We start from the raw sequence: 18765 nt of genomic DNA on the forward strand, positions 1-18765 counted from the left end.
ACAAACCAATGGCCATCAACTGATCAACGGATAAAGTGTGGTATATCCATGCAATGGAATATTATTTGGCAACGAAAAGGAATAAAGTACTGATAACATGCTACATCATGAGCCTTGAAAACATTGTGTTAAGTAAAATAAGCCAGACACTAAAGGCCATATACTGTAAGATTATTTTTGTATGAAGTGTCCAGTGCAGGCAAATCCATAAAGACAGCAAGCAGATTAGAGACGGGAAGTTGATTTAGTGGTTGCCAGGGGTCTGGATGGTAGAGGAGTGACTGCTAATGGGTATGGGGTTTCTTTTGGGGGTGAGGAAATGTTCTGGAATTAGACAGTGGTGATAGTTACACAGCTTTGTGAATATAATAAAAACCACTCAATGGTACATTTTAAAAGGATAGGGGTTTTTTTTAGTACAAATTATATCCATTTTTAAAAGTTAGAGTATATTAATTATATTTATAGCCATTTCAGCATACTTTATAACAATCACCACTGAAATAGTACATCTGTATGTATCAAGTTATTCTTATATAGCACAAACTGTCCTAAATTCTTCACATGTATTTAACTCATTTAGTCTTCATAACCACACTGTGAGGATAGGTACTATTACTATCCTCATTTTACAGATGAAGAAACAAGAGAAGACATAATTTGCTCAAAATCATGTAGCTAGTAATGGAGCTGAAGCCTGAACTTAGATATTTTGGCTCAGTAGCCTGTAATGCAAAAAAATCACTGTAACTGTGTGCCTGCCATGTAAATAAATACCTTACTGGGGAAATATATCACCCTATGATAAATCTCTTTACCCTGAAAACACCGTAAACAATCATTGGAATCCAGAAAAGAAGATGACAGATTAAACAATAACTCTCGGCTTTTTGCTTTGGAACTATACAGGAAAAACATTTTAAGTTAAATGCTTACGGGGAAGAACTAAAAGTTTCTTTGTTTAATTTCAAAAATTGGGGTCCTGAAAATGTAATGGTCAGGAGAACAGAGTTAGGGAGAAGATTGAGGGATAGACTTTTGTGAAATGCCCCTGAATCGGAAAGAGGAAGCACTAAAGGAAGAGTTAGAAGTAGCCAGGTAAATACATTGTTAAGGAGGTCAAATGGGAGTATTTTCTACACAAAAGTTCAAAGCATGAACAGTGACCAAGTCCTCTTAAGTGTTAGCACTAAGATCAAGTAGGATGAGAGTTGAGAAAAGACCTTGTATTTGATGAATAGGATTTCTCTGGTCACTTTAGAAAAGCATACAGTTAACACTGCTTTGGTTGGCTCTTGAGAATATAAGAATATTAGAAGAGCTTTTCAGAGGGAAGAAAAATAAAATAGGTTAGGGATGTTATGGATGTGTATGAAGCTAGATTAGCAAACTCTTAGATAATTTCATGGTGTTCAAATTCTCCACCCTGCCCTCCTTGTTTCTATTTAGCTCTAGAAGTTACCAAGGAACATCATCTTATACTTTCAAATTGTATTTCTTTGGTTTTTTTCTGCTGTACTATCCTTGATTTCATTTTAGGTATCAGTACGAAGTATATTTGCTATTTTTAAAAGTTGTGATTGTCTCTCCAGTTAGGTGTTTTGAACAAGTCACTTCTTGCTGCTTTTACAAATAGAGCTTATAAAATAATAGTTTACAAGACTCATTCTCTACATAGTTTGCAATGAACAGCATCCTGGAAAAAAAATTATTTTTCTCATTATGTATATCTGTTAAGTTAGTCATTGTATTTCTCTCTGCTGGTCGAGAAGAATCCGTGGAGAGTTTTTTTTATTTTTCGTTTTTGCGGGGCAGGGGGGGAATCTTGTGAGCTTTAATTTCATATAAGTTTCTTACCATTTTTCACCCTGCTTATTTACCAGCATTCACAGTAGTCAAGGAATCAAGCAGTAATAAAGTATCTTTATTAGTCAAAAGCTTCAACAGTCTTACAAGCCTTTAATCATATTTGTTAATAATAAAGCAAAATTGGTTGAATTTTAAAGTATTTCCTCACTATGTTTCTTTTGATTAGTACTGTTTTGGTTGAGAGAGACAGGGGATGGCAAAGGAATATTTTGCTAGCCCTTTCCATTATCACCCAGGAGATAAAGCAACTCAGAAATGGTAAGGTGATTTAATGGTGGATCAAAGTTAACAGGAATATAATATTCACAAAACCTTTTCTAACTTTATTTAAGTAAAAGGAAGTATAGCAGTACTTTAAAAGCATGAAGGGTACTGTCAATGTAAGTTGTTTAAGAAGGTACTTAAAGGTTAGTTTGGGGAACAGCAGGCTTCTTGAAAACTTGACATTCTTTTGGAACTCGAATCAGGCCTTTCAGTGCCTTTTATTTTATAGAACAATTCATTTGTACACCTTAAGTCAAGGACAGTCGTTTGTTTCTTCTCTGTATCAATCTGATCCCACCCCATACCCTTGGATTAAAAAAAAATAAAGTACTTTAAAAAAATTTTTTTTTAACTTTTTTTACTTTTGGTTGTGTTGGGTCTTTGTTGATGTGCACAGGCTTTCCATAGTTGCATCGAGCGGGGGCTACTCTTCATTGCAGTGTGTGGGCTTCTCATTGCAGTGGCTTCTCTTGTTGTGGAGCACGGGCTCTAGGTGTGCTGTCTTCAGTAGTTGTGGCGCGCGGGCTCAGTAGTTGTGGCTGGCAGGCTCTAGAGCACAGGCTCAGTAGTTGTGGCACACGGGCTTAGTTGCTCTGCAGCATGTGGGATCTTTCCGGACCAGGGTTCGAACCCATGCCCCCTGCATTGGCAGGCGGATTCTTAACCTCTGCGCCACCAGGGAAGACCCCCAAAAAATAAAGTACTTTAAGAGTGAAAAGATGTTTAGGTTCTGTTTCAGAAGATTACTATTTGTCCCAAACCAAAGAGATTTTCTTTGGTTAAAAATAACCAAACAGAATAACAGACCTTGTATATATCTTCCTAATGGTAATTTGGGGGGAATTCTGACACGTTGGGAGTATGGTCTGCAGTATTGAAGGCCAGTAACTGTACTTCCACAGGAGGGCAGTGTGATAAATATTGTCGTGATGTAATAAATGATTTACTACATAATTGGTCTTGTGTGTTTTCTTAGAGCTTACCAGTTTGATGGAAAGCTTTATTCATCTGGTTTAAAGGGTAAGAAAAGTAGGTTAAGATGGATGGATAGAAGGTTGTGATAGATGTAGATAGTAGTTTGGTCAAATTTCATAAAGAGTCTGGAGGAAGAATTGGTGGAGAATGATTGCCATGTGTTTGTGTTGTTGAGGTCTTTTGAGAACATTAGAGAATGGTACAGGTGTTGTCAACTGCCTCTTCAATGCCCATGTCAAGAAGAGGCGCTCTCTCCCTCTAAGTGTTTATAGAGCCAGGGGTTTTTCCACTAATGTCACATGTACTTGCTTCATTGTGTTGTGGTTATTTGTGTACATCTCTGATTTTCCCAATTAGATATCTAGCTCTTTTTGTATTTTTAGAAAGTCTTGAACCATGTTAGACAAAAACTTAATATTTGAATGAATTAATTAAAGAGATAATTTTTAAACACACTGATGCTGTGGTATAAAGACTGGAGAAAAACTTGTTTTCATTTTGCAGTGGAGATTGTGTTTATTTTTAAGAATTGGAGGTTACTTCACTGTTTCTTAATACTCAAGTATACCTAATTCTTATTTTCTTTGTTTTAAAACATGGGTTTGTAAACGGGATTTAAATTGAGGTATGGAGATGTATATCTAATTTTACAGGTTCAAGAAGAAGGGCAGTATTAAAAGCAAGATGAACTTGTGACATTTTATATTATTGGCAAGCAGTCCTGAATTTAATAGTGTTAAAAAAAACAACTGAGTAAATTTTAAGTATTTAATTGGCTTTATGAATTGGCTTTATGAATGATTCATAAATTGAGCGGCATCACATCTAGCCAAGTAGAAAGCTCCAAAGAGCCTCAGAAAGGGAAAGATTTTTATAGGCAAGACAAGGAAATTCACAAACAGAAATGCCTTTCAGGCTTAGGTAACCTACCTATTGGGGAGGGAAGGGTCTATGTGTCAGATTACCTCACCTTTCTTTGGTGAAGGGGGGTTTAGAAAGAATTACCTCATTGGTGCTGACCAGAATATTCCACACTGACCAGTTAGGATTGCATTCCTGGGGAAGGTTGTGACTGCAATTAAGGTTATGAATTAAGTTTTGATTTTAGCCCAGGTGACTCCATTTGGGGCCTGTCATTTCTTTTAACAGTGGAAATATTGGTGTGTTAAAGAGTGCTGTGAAGTAGAACATATATCCCCCTATGTAAACATCTTAGTATCAGTGATCCAAAAAGGATAAAAATAGGGAAGACATGAAGCCACTTCTCTGAAAAGGAAATGGTTATCTTTGGATTATTGCATATAGCACATTTATCAGCTTTGTATCATTGGTGTATGTAAGTAGGTATAAATGAGGTTAATTTGGATAGAGGAATATTTATAGGTAAAATATTGTTGAGAACTTGTCTGTTTCTGTTAATTCAGATTTATTTGACATTAACCTATATTTACAAAGTAATGTTTACAAATTAAAGTCCCACCTGGCCTTTTTTATGTTTGCCGAGATTGAATTTCTTTTTCTTGAACTCATCTCCATCTTTTTATTAACTTGAACTCTAGTGCACCTACTTTTTTTTTTTTTTTAATTTATTTATTTTTGGCTGTGTTGGGTCTTTGTTGCTGTGCGCAGGATTTCTTTAGTTGTGGCGAGCGGGGGCTACTCTTTGTTGCAGTGTGCAGGCTTCTCATTGCAGTGGCTTCTCTTGTTGCGGATCATGGGCTCTAGGCGTGTGGGCTTCAGTAGTTGTGGCTCACGGACTCTAGAGCACAGGCTCAGTAGTTGCGGTGCACGGGCTTAGTTGCTCTGCGGCATGTGGGATCTTCCTGGACCAGGGCTCGAACCCGTGTCCCCTGCACTGGCAGGTGGATTCTTAACCACTGTGCCACCGGGGAAGCCCTAGTGCACCTACTTTTTTATAAAATGTTTTCTTCTTCTCTGATGACAATAAATGCCTCTGTGAAGTTGCATAAAACCGCTGAAATGAGAATATTACCCGGTTTAGTCTTCTCTTTTTGATATGCCTGGAAATGAACTTGAGCAAATCCCTGAGAAGAAACTTCATTGATAGTTTCCAGGCAAGTGATTGCTGAAATTTTTACATTACCAAGCACAGTGTAGTCCCATTTGAAGAGATGGTATGATGTGTATACCCATCATGTATATGTGTGCCGACCATGCCTTCTAGTGATTATTTCTGGAAAATGTGACTTAAAGGGAAGTAAATGGGCTAGAGACTTTCACTTTTTACTGTGGTTTTTTTTTTCTAAGCAATACATTACTTTTACAATTAAGAACAAACCAAACAAAAAAGAACAAACCAGTAATCCATGGAAACAGATGCAGATTTGTGTTTGCCTTGCCCTGGGATAGAGGGGATGGGGTATGAGGTTTTGTTTTGGGATGATGAAAATATTTTGGGACTAGAGAGGTTTGGTGGTAGCACAACATTGAGAATATACTAAATGCCCCTGAATTGTTCACTTCAAAATGATTATATGTGAATTTGACCTCAATTTTTTTAAAAAAGACTTTACTTTTTTGTTCAGTGTGTGCCATTTGTCATATCCAATCCAAGTTCTGTGGCAGTGTTATATAATATTCAGTGTTCATTTGTGTTTATAAGAAAGAGAAATCCAGCCTCAGAGGTGATTGTAGTGTTTGGATGTAAGTAGACTTAACTATAATTAATACACATAAAGGACATAAGGTTTTCTCAGGCTTGGCCTTTCTAATTGTGCCCTTTTATAAAAAAATTTTTGGCTGCATTGGGTCTTCGTTGCTTCGCGCGAGCTTTCTCTAGTTGTGGTGAGCGGGGTCTACTCTTTGTTGTGGTGCACAGGCTTCTGATTGTGGTGGCTTCTCTTGTCGTGGAGCACGGGCTCTAGGCACGTGGGCTTCAGTAGTTGTGGCACACGGGCTCAGTAGTTTGGCTCGCTGGCTCTAGAGCACAGGTTCAGTAGTTGTAGCTCACGGCCTTAGTTGATCCACGGCATGTGGGATCTTCCCAGACCAGGGCTTGAACCCATATCCCCTGCATTGGCAGGCAGATTCTTAACCACTGTGCCACCAGGGAAGCCCCTCTAATTGTGTCTTTGTGTGTTCAATATTTCTCCAGGGTTTAATTGCTCAGCCCTAGATGTCTAAAAGGCCTGTTGATCATAGAATCTTGGCTTATTATTATTGGGGCGGAGGAGGGGAGGGATCTACAGGTCTTGTCCAAATTCCTCATTCTGTTGTGAGGAAACAAACGTTTGTTTTTAAGGAGTTGTTCAAGGTCACACAATGACCTTGTTCCCATTTTTTTTCTAATTCTGTCTCTGTGACTCTTCGTCTGGATGTCTACACAGACTGATTTGTTAAAGAAACATACTGTTATTAGATAACCCATCAACCAAATTGGTTGACAGTTCAAAAATATGTGACATAGAAATTCTTATTTATATTTACTTAACTTTTATTGCATTTGTGTTCAACTGTCTTATTGAGGGTAATTGTATTCCAACACTAATATGTCTGGAAAGTACATTGTTGGATGGGTTATTTCTGCAGCGTCCTCTAGACAACTGGTTCTCTATTAGCTTGAGGTCATCAGAAACGTTATACATTGGTCCTTCCTATTACATTTACTTAAGCTTCTTATCCTTTTTCTAACACTGTAGTCATCTCTCATCAGAAGCTTGGAAGGCAACTTAACGTTTGAACCATGAACACATAATTTACCTTCTATAAATGGGTTTCTTTTAAAAGCAAATAAGCATTCTTTCTCAGCTGAGTTGAGTGAAGAGAAGCATATGCTGTGCTGTACAATGTGTAGCATACACATATGCCTGCTATAACAGTTCTCTTGCAGTCTTTTTTTTCTAATAGAGTACTTTATTTGCCAACAACTAAATATTGACTATACTTCATAAAGTATGTGAATAAGCTTTATAAATGGAATAATCTTCACATTAACTTATTTTACATGAGTTTTAACTTCATTTCTAAATAATTTTTAATTGCAGTGATTCCAAATACTTTCACTGTAATCAGCTTGTCTGGTAGTGATCTGTGAACACCTAAATGCAAAAATAAGTCTGTTATACAAATTGTAGCCCCTCCCCAATTTACCTATACACTTAGGTTGATATAAGCCAAGAATGCTATATAGTATACTCAGTGCCAAGACCAAATAAGTTTCCTTTATTAGATCCTAATAAATTCAGTAACTAGTCTGTTTTATGGCTTGACTTCTGTGTACTTAGTTCTTTTGTTCTTTAATCACAGAAAACTGAGTGGATAGACATAAGATTTTTTATTTTAAACTGGTTAAGTACTGTACAAAAGTGTTAGGAGACTATAAATAGGGTGTGAATACTTAAAAGCCTTTGAGACAATAGCAGCTATTCATATATGATGCTGATAAGTATTCATTTGGTCATGCATACTTTGGGTTAATGCCAATAGGAATGGTGTTTACTTATATATTACATAGCTTCTTGGGTTATGTCATTGATTATTAATGATAGATTGAAGAAAAACTTGATTCCATTTTCAGGAGAGTAAAACAGCACTGGTCTCCTTAAAATAATATTTTTTAAAATAGCAGAAAGAATTTCACAATTTATAATGTATGATTAACCATCAAATATGTATCAAATAGAATAGTCACTTCAGTATTCTATTCTCAAAATAGGTTCATTTAAAACTTTGCTAAAAATATCTGAGTTGTGTATATATTTATGTTTGAAGTACTTATTGGTAGTAGTAAATTATCCTTGTTTCCTATTTTGTCTTCATAGCATATAGCACTTTCTATATTGTGGGCTTAATATTATCCATGCAGATACCCTTTGTGGGATTCCAGCCAATCAGAACAAGTGAACACATGGCAGCTGCAGGTATGAAAAATATTTATTTTCTTTTTTCTAAAGAATCTGTGAAGGTATGACTGGCTGATCTTCAGTGGAATGAAGGGTTCTTTGGGGGTTTTGTAGTTGTTTTTAATTTTCATCATATTGGTTCTAAAACATCACCACTATAAAATATGAATATCATAGAGTTTATGGAGACTTTCTGATACTGTGTTCCTAAAAGTTCCTATCTTGCCAGCTGTGAGTGTTTTGAAAAAGCAAAACATCCTTTTTTGTAAACACTAAATAACATTTGCTTTGTATAAATTAAATAGTGTATTTGTACACTGAGTTACTGTATCACTGAGTTTTCATTTTACCAAATTTAGATGGAACATGTCATTTTTAAGTTCCGTACATCTCACTAAAATATTTTATCCATATCTACTAACTGGAATTAATGGCTTTCATATTGATTATAAGGTCATATAATTCCTCTCCCTAAAGCAGAGCATTTTGCCATCATTAATCTCGGTCACAAATAACAAGATACAGTGGGAGATCTGTGAATAAAACTTTATCAGAGATTCTCCACACAAGGTGCATGATCCATAGGAAGTCTGTGGGTAGTTATTTTGTTTATAGCATTTTATAAATATCAGTATATTTAACTTTCTGAGATGGTGTTCCATAGCTTTTATCATCAGATTCTCAGTAAAAATCTTGAACCATCTCCACCCCCCACCCAACTATAAACAGTAACCATATATCAGGATTCTCCTGATCCAGGTCATTTGTATCCTTCAGTAAATCTGAGAATTATTTTTTTAATGATGTTTCTTTATTTTTTTTAATTTTTTTTCCTAGAAAACATATTGCTAAAATATGGGACAAAGGGTGGAATTTAATGTGCTGAATAGGCTTCAGTTACTGAATGAGATTTTTCTTGCCTGGTCCGTGTATGGGGAGTCTGATCATTTTGAAAAAAATATATAACAGAATTTTTTGGATGTATTAATTGGTTAACTGTCATTTGACAAAGGAAATGTCAGATCAGATGACTAGTCTTTGATATGAATGGTACAAGGTATTCTAAGAAGGTCTGCCAAATTAACGTTTGTAAATGTCCTTGGTAAAAATGCTTTGTTGATTACTTATATGAACCTTTTCTTTAATTAGGTGTCTTTGCATTGCTGCAAGCTTATGCTTTCTTGCAGTATCTGAGAGACCGATTAACAAAACAAGAGTTCCAGACCCTGTTCTTTTTGGGTGTATCACTAGCTGCAGGTGCTGTGTTCCTTAGTGTCATCTATTTGACTTATACAGGTAGGTGTCATCACCTGTAGGATATGAATCTTGTCTCTAGGTTATTGCAAAAGGTAATTCTTTTTCAAATTTTGTACATGTTCCATTTATCCTAGTAGGTCAAATATTGTGGTTTCTTTATAAACTGTATGAAAATAATAGTCAAAGGTTCTAAAATGTGAATAGCACTACAAATTTTGATTTTTTTTAACAGTATCTTAATTTTGCTGCTTCATGTTCTGATAAATCCACTTTCAAGCATCCTTCTCTTGATGGATGAATAGGCCCAAAATGTATAAAATTCAAAGCTTCCAGTGTTAACAGTGCAGGTTTACCCTCCCTTATGTACATATACTCTATCTCCTGATTTTAAACAGTCAACCAGATCAGTTTCAGTCTGCTTCTGGATTCTGAGTTACTTTCTAATCCTGACTTTACTAGTTCCTAGAAACAAGTCAAATTCTTTCTGAAGGTATGTCAAATTAATGTACCAGCCTACGTCATAAAATCATGAAGAATTAATTGACAGGAATAAAAGGCACGAATGTTTAAAATCATCTTTGTGGACTTCCCTGGTGGCACAGTAGTTGGGAGTACACCTGCCAATGCAGGGGACACGAGTTCAAGCCCTGGTCCAGGAAGATCCCACATGCCGCGGAGCAACTAAGCCCATGTGCCACAACTACTGAGCCTGCACTCTGGAGCCTGCGAGCCACAACTACTGAAGCCCTCATGCCTAGAGCCCATGCTCCGCAACAAGAGAAGCCACTGCAATGAGAAGCCTGTGTACTGCAACAAGGATTAGCCCCTGCTCGATGCAACTAGAGAAAGCCCACGTGCAGCAATGAAGATCCAACGCAGCCAAAAATAAATAAAAAATAAATAAAATTTTAAAAACATTAAAATCATCTTTGTAATTTATCTAAATTTGGCATACTGGACACCTCTCACTTTTTAAAATTATCCAGTGCTATCTTAATATCTTAGCTTTATTTTACTAGTCAACTAGAGGTTTAAGAGAGAATTGGAAAACATTCTACAGTTTTATCTGTCAACTTGTTATGTTTCTTTGGAAATGTAATGTCCATAGATATTTTTTTTATTTGATCCCTAACCTTATTTTATCTGACTGCCAGCTGTGTGAAATAACGTTGTCACCTATTTTTTTAAAAACAAGAATTCTTTTAATATTAGCTTAAATTAATCCATAATAATCAATAAACATAAAAACAGTGAAAAGGCGGATTAATTTCCTCTACATTTTTCCTTCCAAGGTTACATTGCACCGTGGAGTGGCAGGTTTTACTCATTGTGGGATACTGGGTAAGTGCAGATAAGTTATTTGTCCTCATGTTATTTCCCTTTTGTCATCTGTTCTTTATTGTTAGTATCTCTGTCAGTATCTGTACTAGTTTAGTAAATGTTGTATTTTGTCTGTTATAATACCGGTTTGGAATTCACCTTCAGTGTGATATGTAAGTCACATTTCTGTTCATGGGCAACTCCTTATTTTAGTTTTATTTGTTAAAACATTTCAGGTAATGTGTGCCATTTTAGTAATTGATTTTTGTTTTTACCAATGTATTCAAAGTTTCCATCTGTTAGTAATATTTAATTTTTAATCATTAAGGATAGATGCTATGTTATAGCATCTGTATGCCGTAGATATGAAGAAAAATTTAACTTTCTTTTTAATACCACATTATCTAAGTTTCTTGATATTTTTTAACCTATCAAATAAACTAGAGAATATTTGTTGTGCTTTTTAAGAGTGCTATTATAAAAAGAGTTAGTAAAAATAATTTAGTTTTAAATTATCTCAATAATTTTTTATCTCTAGAAATGTTTTCCTAAGGATAAGAAAATATCTCTTGGTGATAATTTACTTCTCTCCCTTGATTCTGCTATTCCATCTTTTTTGTTACTCCCCATGTGGCCGAATAAAAAACCTACCACAATTTATTGAACAGGCCTGCCCTTTGGTGTGACACCAAAAGGGCTCTTGCCCATGACTAATTAAAGGGCATAAGCAAATTATGTATGAATGGCTGAAGCTAACAGACACAAACTTCCAGAGATCAGCTTTGCATCACCAGAGTTTGAGGGAAAACCCCAGCTGTAGAAGTTAGTTATTCTGATTAGATTAAAATCCTAGGTTAAATTTTTGTTAGTCATACTTATTCTTGCTTTCAGACTTTAACTGACCACTTTGGAATTTCAGGGAAAATTTGTCCTGTCTTTTCCATTTCCCTCACCAGCCTCTGTGCCATCTCCTTGTTAAGAAAGTTATTGTGGCAATATGGTATCTTATCGGATAAGATATTTCTGCTAGTAATAAGTCCAGAAGATAGTGAAACTCGTTGATGCAAACTTAGAAAAGTACTAAGTTAAAACCGCAAAACAAATTCCTATTTGAGCAAAGATTTTTGTGTTAGAAGTCAGAGCCACCACTTTTATAACTGGCCTTAGATCATTCTGATTTTAGGAGGGGCATATTGGTTTTGCTTTTAACAGTGTGTATCAGATTTATTTCCACTCTAGCTGGTTACATTGGAGTATACTTTTAAGCAAGAAGAGGTAGGGATAGGAACCATATCTACAATCAGAGAAAGTTTATTCATCTAAAAGGAACTCCTGTTTTATCATTTACTTTTAAATAATGTTAACTTTTTTTAATACCAGGTATGCAAAAATACACATTCCAATTATTGCATCAGTGTCTGAGCATCAGCCTACAACTTGGGTATCTTTCTTCTTTGATCTACATATTCTTGTGTGTACCTTCCCAGCAGGCCTGTGGTTCTGCATTAAAAATATCAACGATGAAAGAGTATTTGGTAAGAGATTTTTAATAAATACTTTGATTTATTTATTTTTGTTGAGGTTATCACTGCACTTTAAAGTTTTGTTTTTCTTTGCTTGACTCTACGCATATTTAAGATAACTTTCCTCTCTTTGCATAAGTGCTTAACCAAGAAAAATTCAGTGAATTTGCATTATATATACTCTAATTATTAACTTTTCATTTTGGACTAGTATATAAATTTTTCATTCAATTTATTTTCTGAGAGGTTAATGTAATTATAGTCTGTGGCTGAGAATTGGAAATTATAACTGTTGACAGAATAGACTTGACTTTATTTTCTCAGTTAAATCCAGTTAAGTAGGAGGAAGTTTGCAGGGGCATCCATGATCCAAATTTCAGTGCAAAAGTACATTTTGTAATAGAATAAGAATCACCTTTAAGTAAACACCCTCTTGACTGATAGATTTGTGTAACTTCCAACTTACAAGACTTAGATAGACAAACTATTTTAAAGCCAGTGTTTAGGATCTGACATTCAAAATATAAATGGACAAAATAAACAGATACCAAACACTTTTATGTAATTCAGTCATCACAAGGAGTATGCTGTGGCTGTTTTGCATTTGATAAAACCTGAAACTGAAAAAGCTTTGTAATATGCACAGGGTCACACAAGCAAATAGTTTGTGCAAGTATGGGTCCTGGACCATTAGAGACACTCAGAAGTTACTGTTCCAGAGTGAAGTCAGGAGAGAGAAAATAGCATCTGCATAGGTTCTAACCAAAGGATGACACTCCTTCTTTTCTGGTTTCTGTAGGTCAGTGGACTCTGGATAAGGCCATGTTAATATTGCATCATTCAAAAAGATTTTAGCTTAGACATATTGCCCACTCATGACTTAGCAGTTCCAATCCTAGGAATATACCCAAGAGAAGGAAGTGCATGTGTCCCATAAAGGACATGTTTAAGAGTATATACATAGCAACTTTATCCATAATAGCCGCGAATTAGAAACATTCCAAAGGTTATCAGCAGTAGGATCAAGAAATTTTTATGTATTTGTACAGTAGAATACAACACAACAATTAATAAAAGAATAGCATGGGTAATTAAAAGAAACCAGTACAAAAGAGAACATTTTTATATAATTTCATTACTATGAAGTTTAAGAATAAGGAAAACTAAATTATTGCTTTAAAAGTCCAAATAGTGATTACCTTTTTGGACTTTTAAGGTAATAAAGGGGGGAGGGGGAGGGGAGCAGTTATTGACTGGGAAGAGGCATGAGGGATTCTCCTGAGGGAGGTATACAAATGTTCTGTATTTTGATATGGGTGGTAATTACATAGGTGTGTGCATATATAAAAATCCACTGAAAGAAGATGTGGCACATATATACAATGGAATATTACTCAGCCATAAAAAGAAATGAAATTGAGCTATTTGTAATGAGGTGGATGGACCTAGAGTCTGTCATACAGAGTGAAGTAAGTCAGAAAGAGAAAGACAAATACTGTATGCTGACACATATATATGGAATTTAAGAAAAAAAATGTCATGAAGAACATAGGGGTAAGACAGGAATAAAGACACTGACCTACTAGAGAATGGACTTGAGGATATGGGGAGGGGGAAGGGTAAGCTGTGACAAAGTGAAAGAGCGGCATGGACATATACACTACCAAACGTAAGGTAGATAGCTAGTGGGAAGCAGCCGCATAGCACAGGGAGATCAGCTCCGTGCTTTGTGACCGCCTGGAGGGGTGGGATAGGGAGGGTGGGAGGGAGACGCAAAAGGGAGGGGATATGGGAACATATGTATATGTATAACTGATTAAATTTGTTATAAAGCAAAAAATAAATAAATTTTTTAAAAAATCCACTGAGATAAACAATATGGTATAATAAATGTATTTTTTAGTCAGGAAAAAAAATGTGAATTAGCTTCAAATGAGGCAGGCACTCAGATGACTCAATAACTTTGTAAAGTCATACAGCCTCTAGCCAGAAATGATAGAGCCTTTCCTTGTGGTGAGCACATTATCTGGAAAGCTTTGACTATTGGAAATTACTTCCAATTTTTTTTTTTTTAAGTTTCTTGGCAATAACTTTATAAGTTCCTCCTTTGGTAATAAATTATATTCTTCTCATCCCATTCTTACTTTAAAGCAGGCTTTATTTCAGATACTGGCACAGACTTTTCATAGACTTTATTTGATTCTATAAACTTAACTGTGCCTAATAATACAATTCACCAAACATGTTTTCATCTGTCAGTTAATGTATTTTTCTAATATGTGATGCTGTTGACAAATAATGAATTGTCTCATTCCCCATAGTAGCTATAATTAAACTCGAATCATGATATGCTTCTCTAAACTGTTGATATGCAGTGTTTATTTTGTCAACACTAGTTATAATTTGTAAATATGACTTTTAAATTGGTTAGCATTATCAATTTAAAAACAATTAGGGCTTCCCTGATGGCACAGTGGTTAAGAATCCACCTGCCAATGCAGGGGACACGGGTTTGAGCCATGGTCCAGGAAGATCCCACATGCCGTGGAGCAACTAAGCCCATGCGCCACAACTACTGAGCCCACGTGCCACAACTACTGAAGCCCACACACCTAGAGCCTGTGCTCCGCAGCAAGAGAAGCCAACACGGTGAGAAGCCTGCACACTGCAACAAAGAGTAGCCCCGGCTCGCCACAACTAGAGAAAGCCTGCGTGTAACAACAAACACCCAACACAGCCAAAAACAAAATAAATAAAATAAATTAATTTTTTAAAATTCCTCTTTAAATAAATAAATGAATGAATGAATATAAACAGTTAGCCCTTTTATGAAATGTTTGTCTGTTTTTAGATTTTGTTTTAAATAGTTTTAGTCAGTGGAGTTTCCTGGGACCCTTTTCTCTTCTGAAGTGTTACGAGAGAACTTGTCTTTGCAGTTGCTCTGTATGCCATCAGTGCTGTCTACTTTGCTGGCGTGATGGTACGGCTGATGTTGACCTTGACCCCAGTCGTCTGTATGCTGTCTGCAATTGCATTCTCAAATGTTTTTGAGCATTATTTGGGGGATGACATGAAAAGGGAAAACCCACCTGTGGAGGACAGCAGTGATGAGGATGACAAGAGAAACCCAGGAAATTTGTATGATAAGGTGGGAAATCTAAAGTAAGGCCTTTAAAATTTTTACGTGTTTTATTTTTCCACTACAGTAAGAACTTATATATATTATGAAGGGTGATTAAACAAGAATTTAGGCAAACTGTGACATTTCTAGTTGGTCTTAACTGCTTGCCTCAAATTTTGAATCCTGGTTGGTCTTTTCACTCAGAAAGCTGGTGCTCTACTAAACTACATAAAATTTAGCGCTATAAATCCCTCTGAAACTGTGTGCAAAGTGCTTATCCTTGAGGTCCATATTCACTGTAAACGTTTAAAATATTTGGTTGACTGAACAGTGATTCACAAGGGGAATAAGTGCCTTAAAAAAAAGTCTCCAGTTCGTTAGCACTAGGTGGCTGCCGATATAATAATGTTATTCACTTTTAACTTCTCAGCTAACAGCAGGATTATATTTGGTGCAAGTGTGGAAAAGACTTAGAATCAGAGCACTTGTCTTGGATGACATAGTAAACTTTATTAACTAGATTTTTAAGGAGCAATAAGCAATGAAGCTTCGCAGTATACGTATTAATTTTGAAATTTTCTTTCTTTACTATGATAGGTCCAATATTCATACAGATTAGTGCTAATAAGGCACATACCTGCTTTTGTGTTTGTGTTTGTTATGTTCTGTTTTGTGGTTTCTTAATAACTAGCCTTGCAGTTTAGAACCTCTGACTGTTCTCTGTTCGGTGAGGTTTTTGTTTTGTTTTCAAAAATGTAATCTTGATTTTAACAAGTCTGTTGGTTTGGGGTTTGGAAATTAGAAAACTGATTCTGATAATGCAGTTTTTTCCTATACTAAAGTCCTACATGGTCTGGATTATAGCTGGACATTGCTGTTTTCAGGGTGAGGAATTCAGATTTTTTATGAGAAAAGGTGGCCAGCATGAGACCATTTGGTTATCCCCTTTGTATTTACATAAAACATAAGGGCAGTTGAGTTTGAAAGCAGCTTCTTACTGGAGATTTTTTGCTCTGCAACCTGCTGCTGGATTGGGTTTAGTTCCAGGAAGCCTTCTCATTCACATTTGACTTTAGAATCCACCTTGATAATTTTTAGAAAATGTTGTATGACCCACACGAGAATTCCCGATGGTTATACATTTTCCTTCAGAAAGAATTAAATTGATAGATAACATTCTCCCAACTTCTCCCTTTTGAGTGTCTTAATGAAAGCAAGTCAAATGATGAATTTGTCTCATCAGTTTTTTTGCATTTTCAGGCAGGTAAAGTGAGGAAGCATGTAACTGAACAGGAAAAAACTGAAGAGGGATTAGGTCCTAATATAAAAAGCATTGTTACCATGTTGATGCTGATGCTGTTGATGATGTTTGCAGTCCACTGTACCTGGGTCACAAGCAATGCCTACTCCAGCCCAAGTGTGGTCCTGGCCTCTTACAATCATGATGGGTAAGAAGACAACTTGACTACAAAAGGATTTTATACCTACCCTTTTTTCCTGTCTCAAAAGATAGAATTCAAAGATGTTTGTGAGGCTCTGCATTTGAATCTGCTGTGCTTTTCTTGTGACCTTTCCCCTGCCCGTCCCCTTTGGTAGAAGTAGGTAATAATCATTGTATTTCATGCTCTTTTCCAAAATATCTTTACATACATAACATACACATTAGTCTTAAAGTGTTGTGCTTGGACACAGAGCATCATCATTACCAGGAAATCCTTTAGAAATGTAAATTCTTGACCCCACCTCAGTGTGTAGAATGAGAAACCTGGGGGTGAGACTCAGCGATCTGTGGTTTAATAAGCCCCCCTGGTGATTCTGATGCAGCTACAGTTGAAGAACAGCTGGTTTATGTACTGCAAACCCGCATTCCCACCCCAGCTTCTGCTTCACTTGGGTGCTCATTAGACTTGCCCAGTATCAGGCTCCACCCCAGAACTACTAAACCAGAATTTGCTTTTTTACAAGATGGCCTGGTGGTTTGTATGCATATTAAAGTCTAAGAAGCACTAGTCTAGCTCTTTGTTGATCTTTTTTTTCTCCCTACCATGGAGGCTTTTAACTACCATCCTTAAAATGTGAAATTACTTAGTGGCCTGGCATCTCAGGGTTTTAAGTTACCATCTTCACACTTATAAGATATCATTTAAAAGAATATTGTGATTGTTTTCAGCACCAGGAATATCTTAGATGATTTTAGAGAAGCTTACTTTTGGCTGAGGCAAAATACAGATGAACATGCCCGAGTGATGTCTTGGTGGGATTATGGCTATCAAATAGCTGGGATGGCTAATAGAACTACTTTGGTGGATAATAACACCTGGAATAACAGCCACATAGCACTGGTAAGAATTTGATCAACAAAAGATCAAAAGTTACAAACCTTTATTCACTACTTAGCAATCAGACTTCACTTGTGATTAAGTAGGAAAAATGTGGGTGAAAAGTACTCTTTGCTTGCTGAATTTTGAACATTCTTCTCTACATATTTATTCAATAAAGTGAGTTCAAGGTATGCTTATTTTGTTTTTAAGAATAGAATTTAAGTATCATTCAGAATTGTAGGCTGTTTGCTGAAGAATTAGGCAAAATCTGAAACTTAAAATATTATATTTGTCTTGTATTTTCCATTTCATAAGTTAAGAAAAGTATTTGCAAATATGTAAAACAAATGCACTGTGTTTTATGGGCATGCAAATTATGTTCACTCTAGCTATTAAATAACTAATCTATGTTAATTAAAGTAATCACCTCTCTGTTCTTTAAAGATTTTAAATAGATAACTGGACGTTAGCCAAATGAGTTCTCTTTGTATTAGTGTTGTAACTAATCATTAGATGTTTAGTAAACTGAAGAGAAGAATATATTTGTGCTAGCTAGATGGATGGTCATCCTCCACCTGAGGTTATGAGAAGTTCTACTTCTTTTAAGCTTGCTTGCTTTCATATTAAAATGTTAATTTCATGAAACCTAATTATTAGCAAAATATTAGAGCATGTATTTCTGATTTTGACATTTCTGCTATAATTGGTTGTAAGTAAGATGCTTATAAATCTCAGTAAATCTGTTGAATTCATAGCAAATCATTTCTATAAAAAGAATTCCATGTAAATCAAACTCTTGAGATGCATTCCATCTTAAAGTAAAAATGTGCATTCATTTTTATTTTTAGTGTATTTTGGGACTAAGTACACACATTCTCATTTTTTATTCTGTAGGTGGGAAAAGCCATGTCTTCAAATGAAACAGCAGCCTATAAAATCATGAGGAGTCTGGATGTAGATTATGTTTTGGTTATTTTTGGAGGGGTGATTGGGTATTCTGGTGATGATATCAACAAATTTCTCTGGATGGTTAGGATAGCTGAAGGGGAACATCCAAAAGACATTCGGGTAAGAAACTAGGTCGTTCTCGGTGTGTGAAAGACAGCTCCCAGTAGCCCTCTTACCTTGTTAATTGCATTGTGTTTGTTTTCATTATCCTATCCCCCAAATTAGTTCTTCAGTCTGACTTTACTGTTTATTAAAGATACCATAAGCATTTTCCCAAGTTTAAAACTTTGGAAACTCGTACCTGG

The 18765-nt window shown here is 35.8% G+C and overlaps 1 protein-coding gene across 1 annotated transcript in view; it reads left to right on the forward strand.

Annotated features, from left to right (window-relative positions):
• Positions 1-18765, forward strand: part of STT3B (STT3 oligosaccharyltransferase complex catalytic subunit B) — a 101967-nt gene that overhangs the window by 73502 nt on the left and 9700 nt on the right. The window contains exons 6-13 of the mRNA XM_060109529.1: positions 7890-7988; positions 9120-9266; positions 10520-10568; positions 11928-12082; positions 15007-15218; positions 16452-16639; positions 17362-17533; positions 18407-18580. Coding sequence (XP_059965512.1) covers positions 7890-7988; positions 9120-9266; positions 10520-10568; positions 11928-12082; positions 15007-15218; positions 16452-16639; positions 17362-17533; positions 18407-18580 — 1196 coding nt within the window. The remainder of the gene's footprint in view (positions 1-7889; positions 7989-9119; positions 9267-10519; positions 10569-11927; positions 12083-15006; positions 15219-16451; positions 16640-17361; positions 17534-18406; positions 18581-18765) is intronic.

This window comes from Mesoplodon densirostris, chromosome 10, assembly GCF_025265405.1.
Source record: "Mesoplodon densirostris isolate mMesDen1 chromosome 10, mMesDen1 primary haplotype, whole genome shotgun sequence".
Lineage (NCBI taxonomy): Eukaryota > Metazoa > Chordata > Mammalia > Artiodactyla > Ziphiidae > Mesoplodon > Mesoplodon densirostris.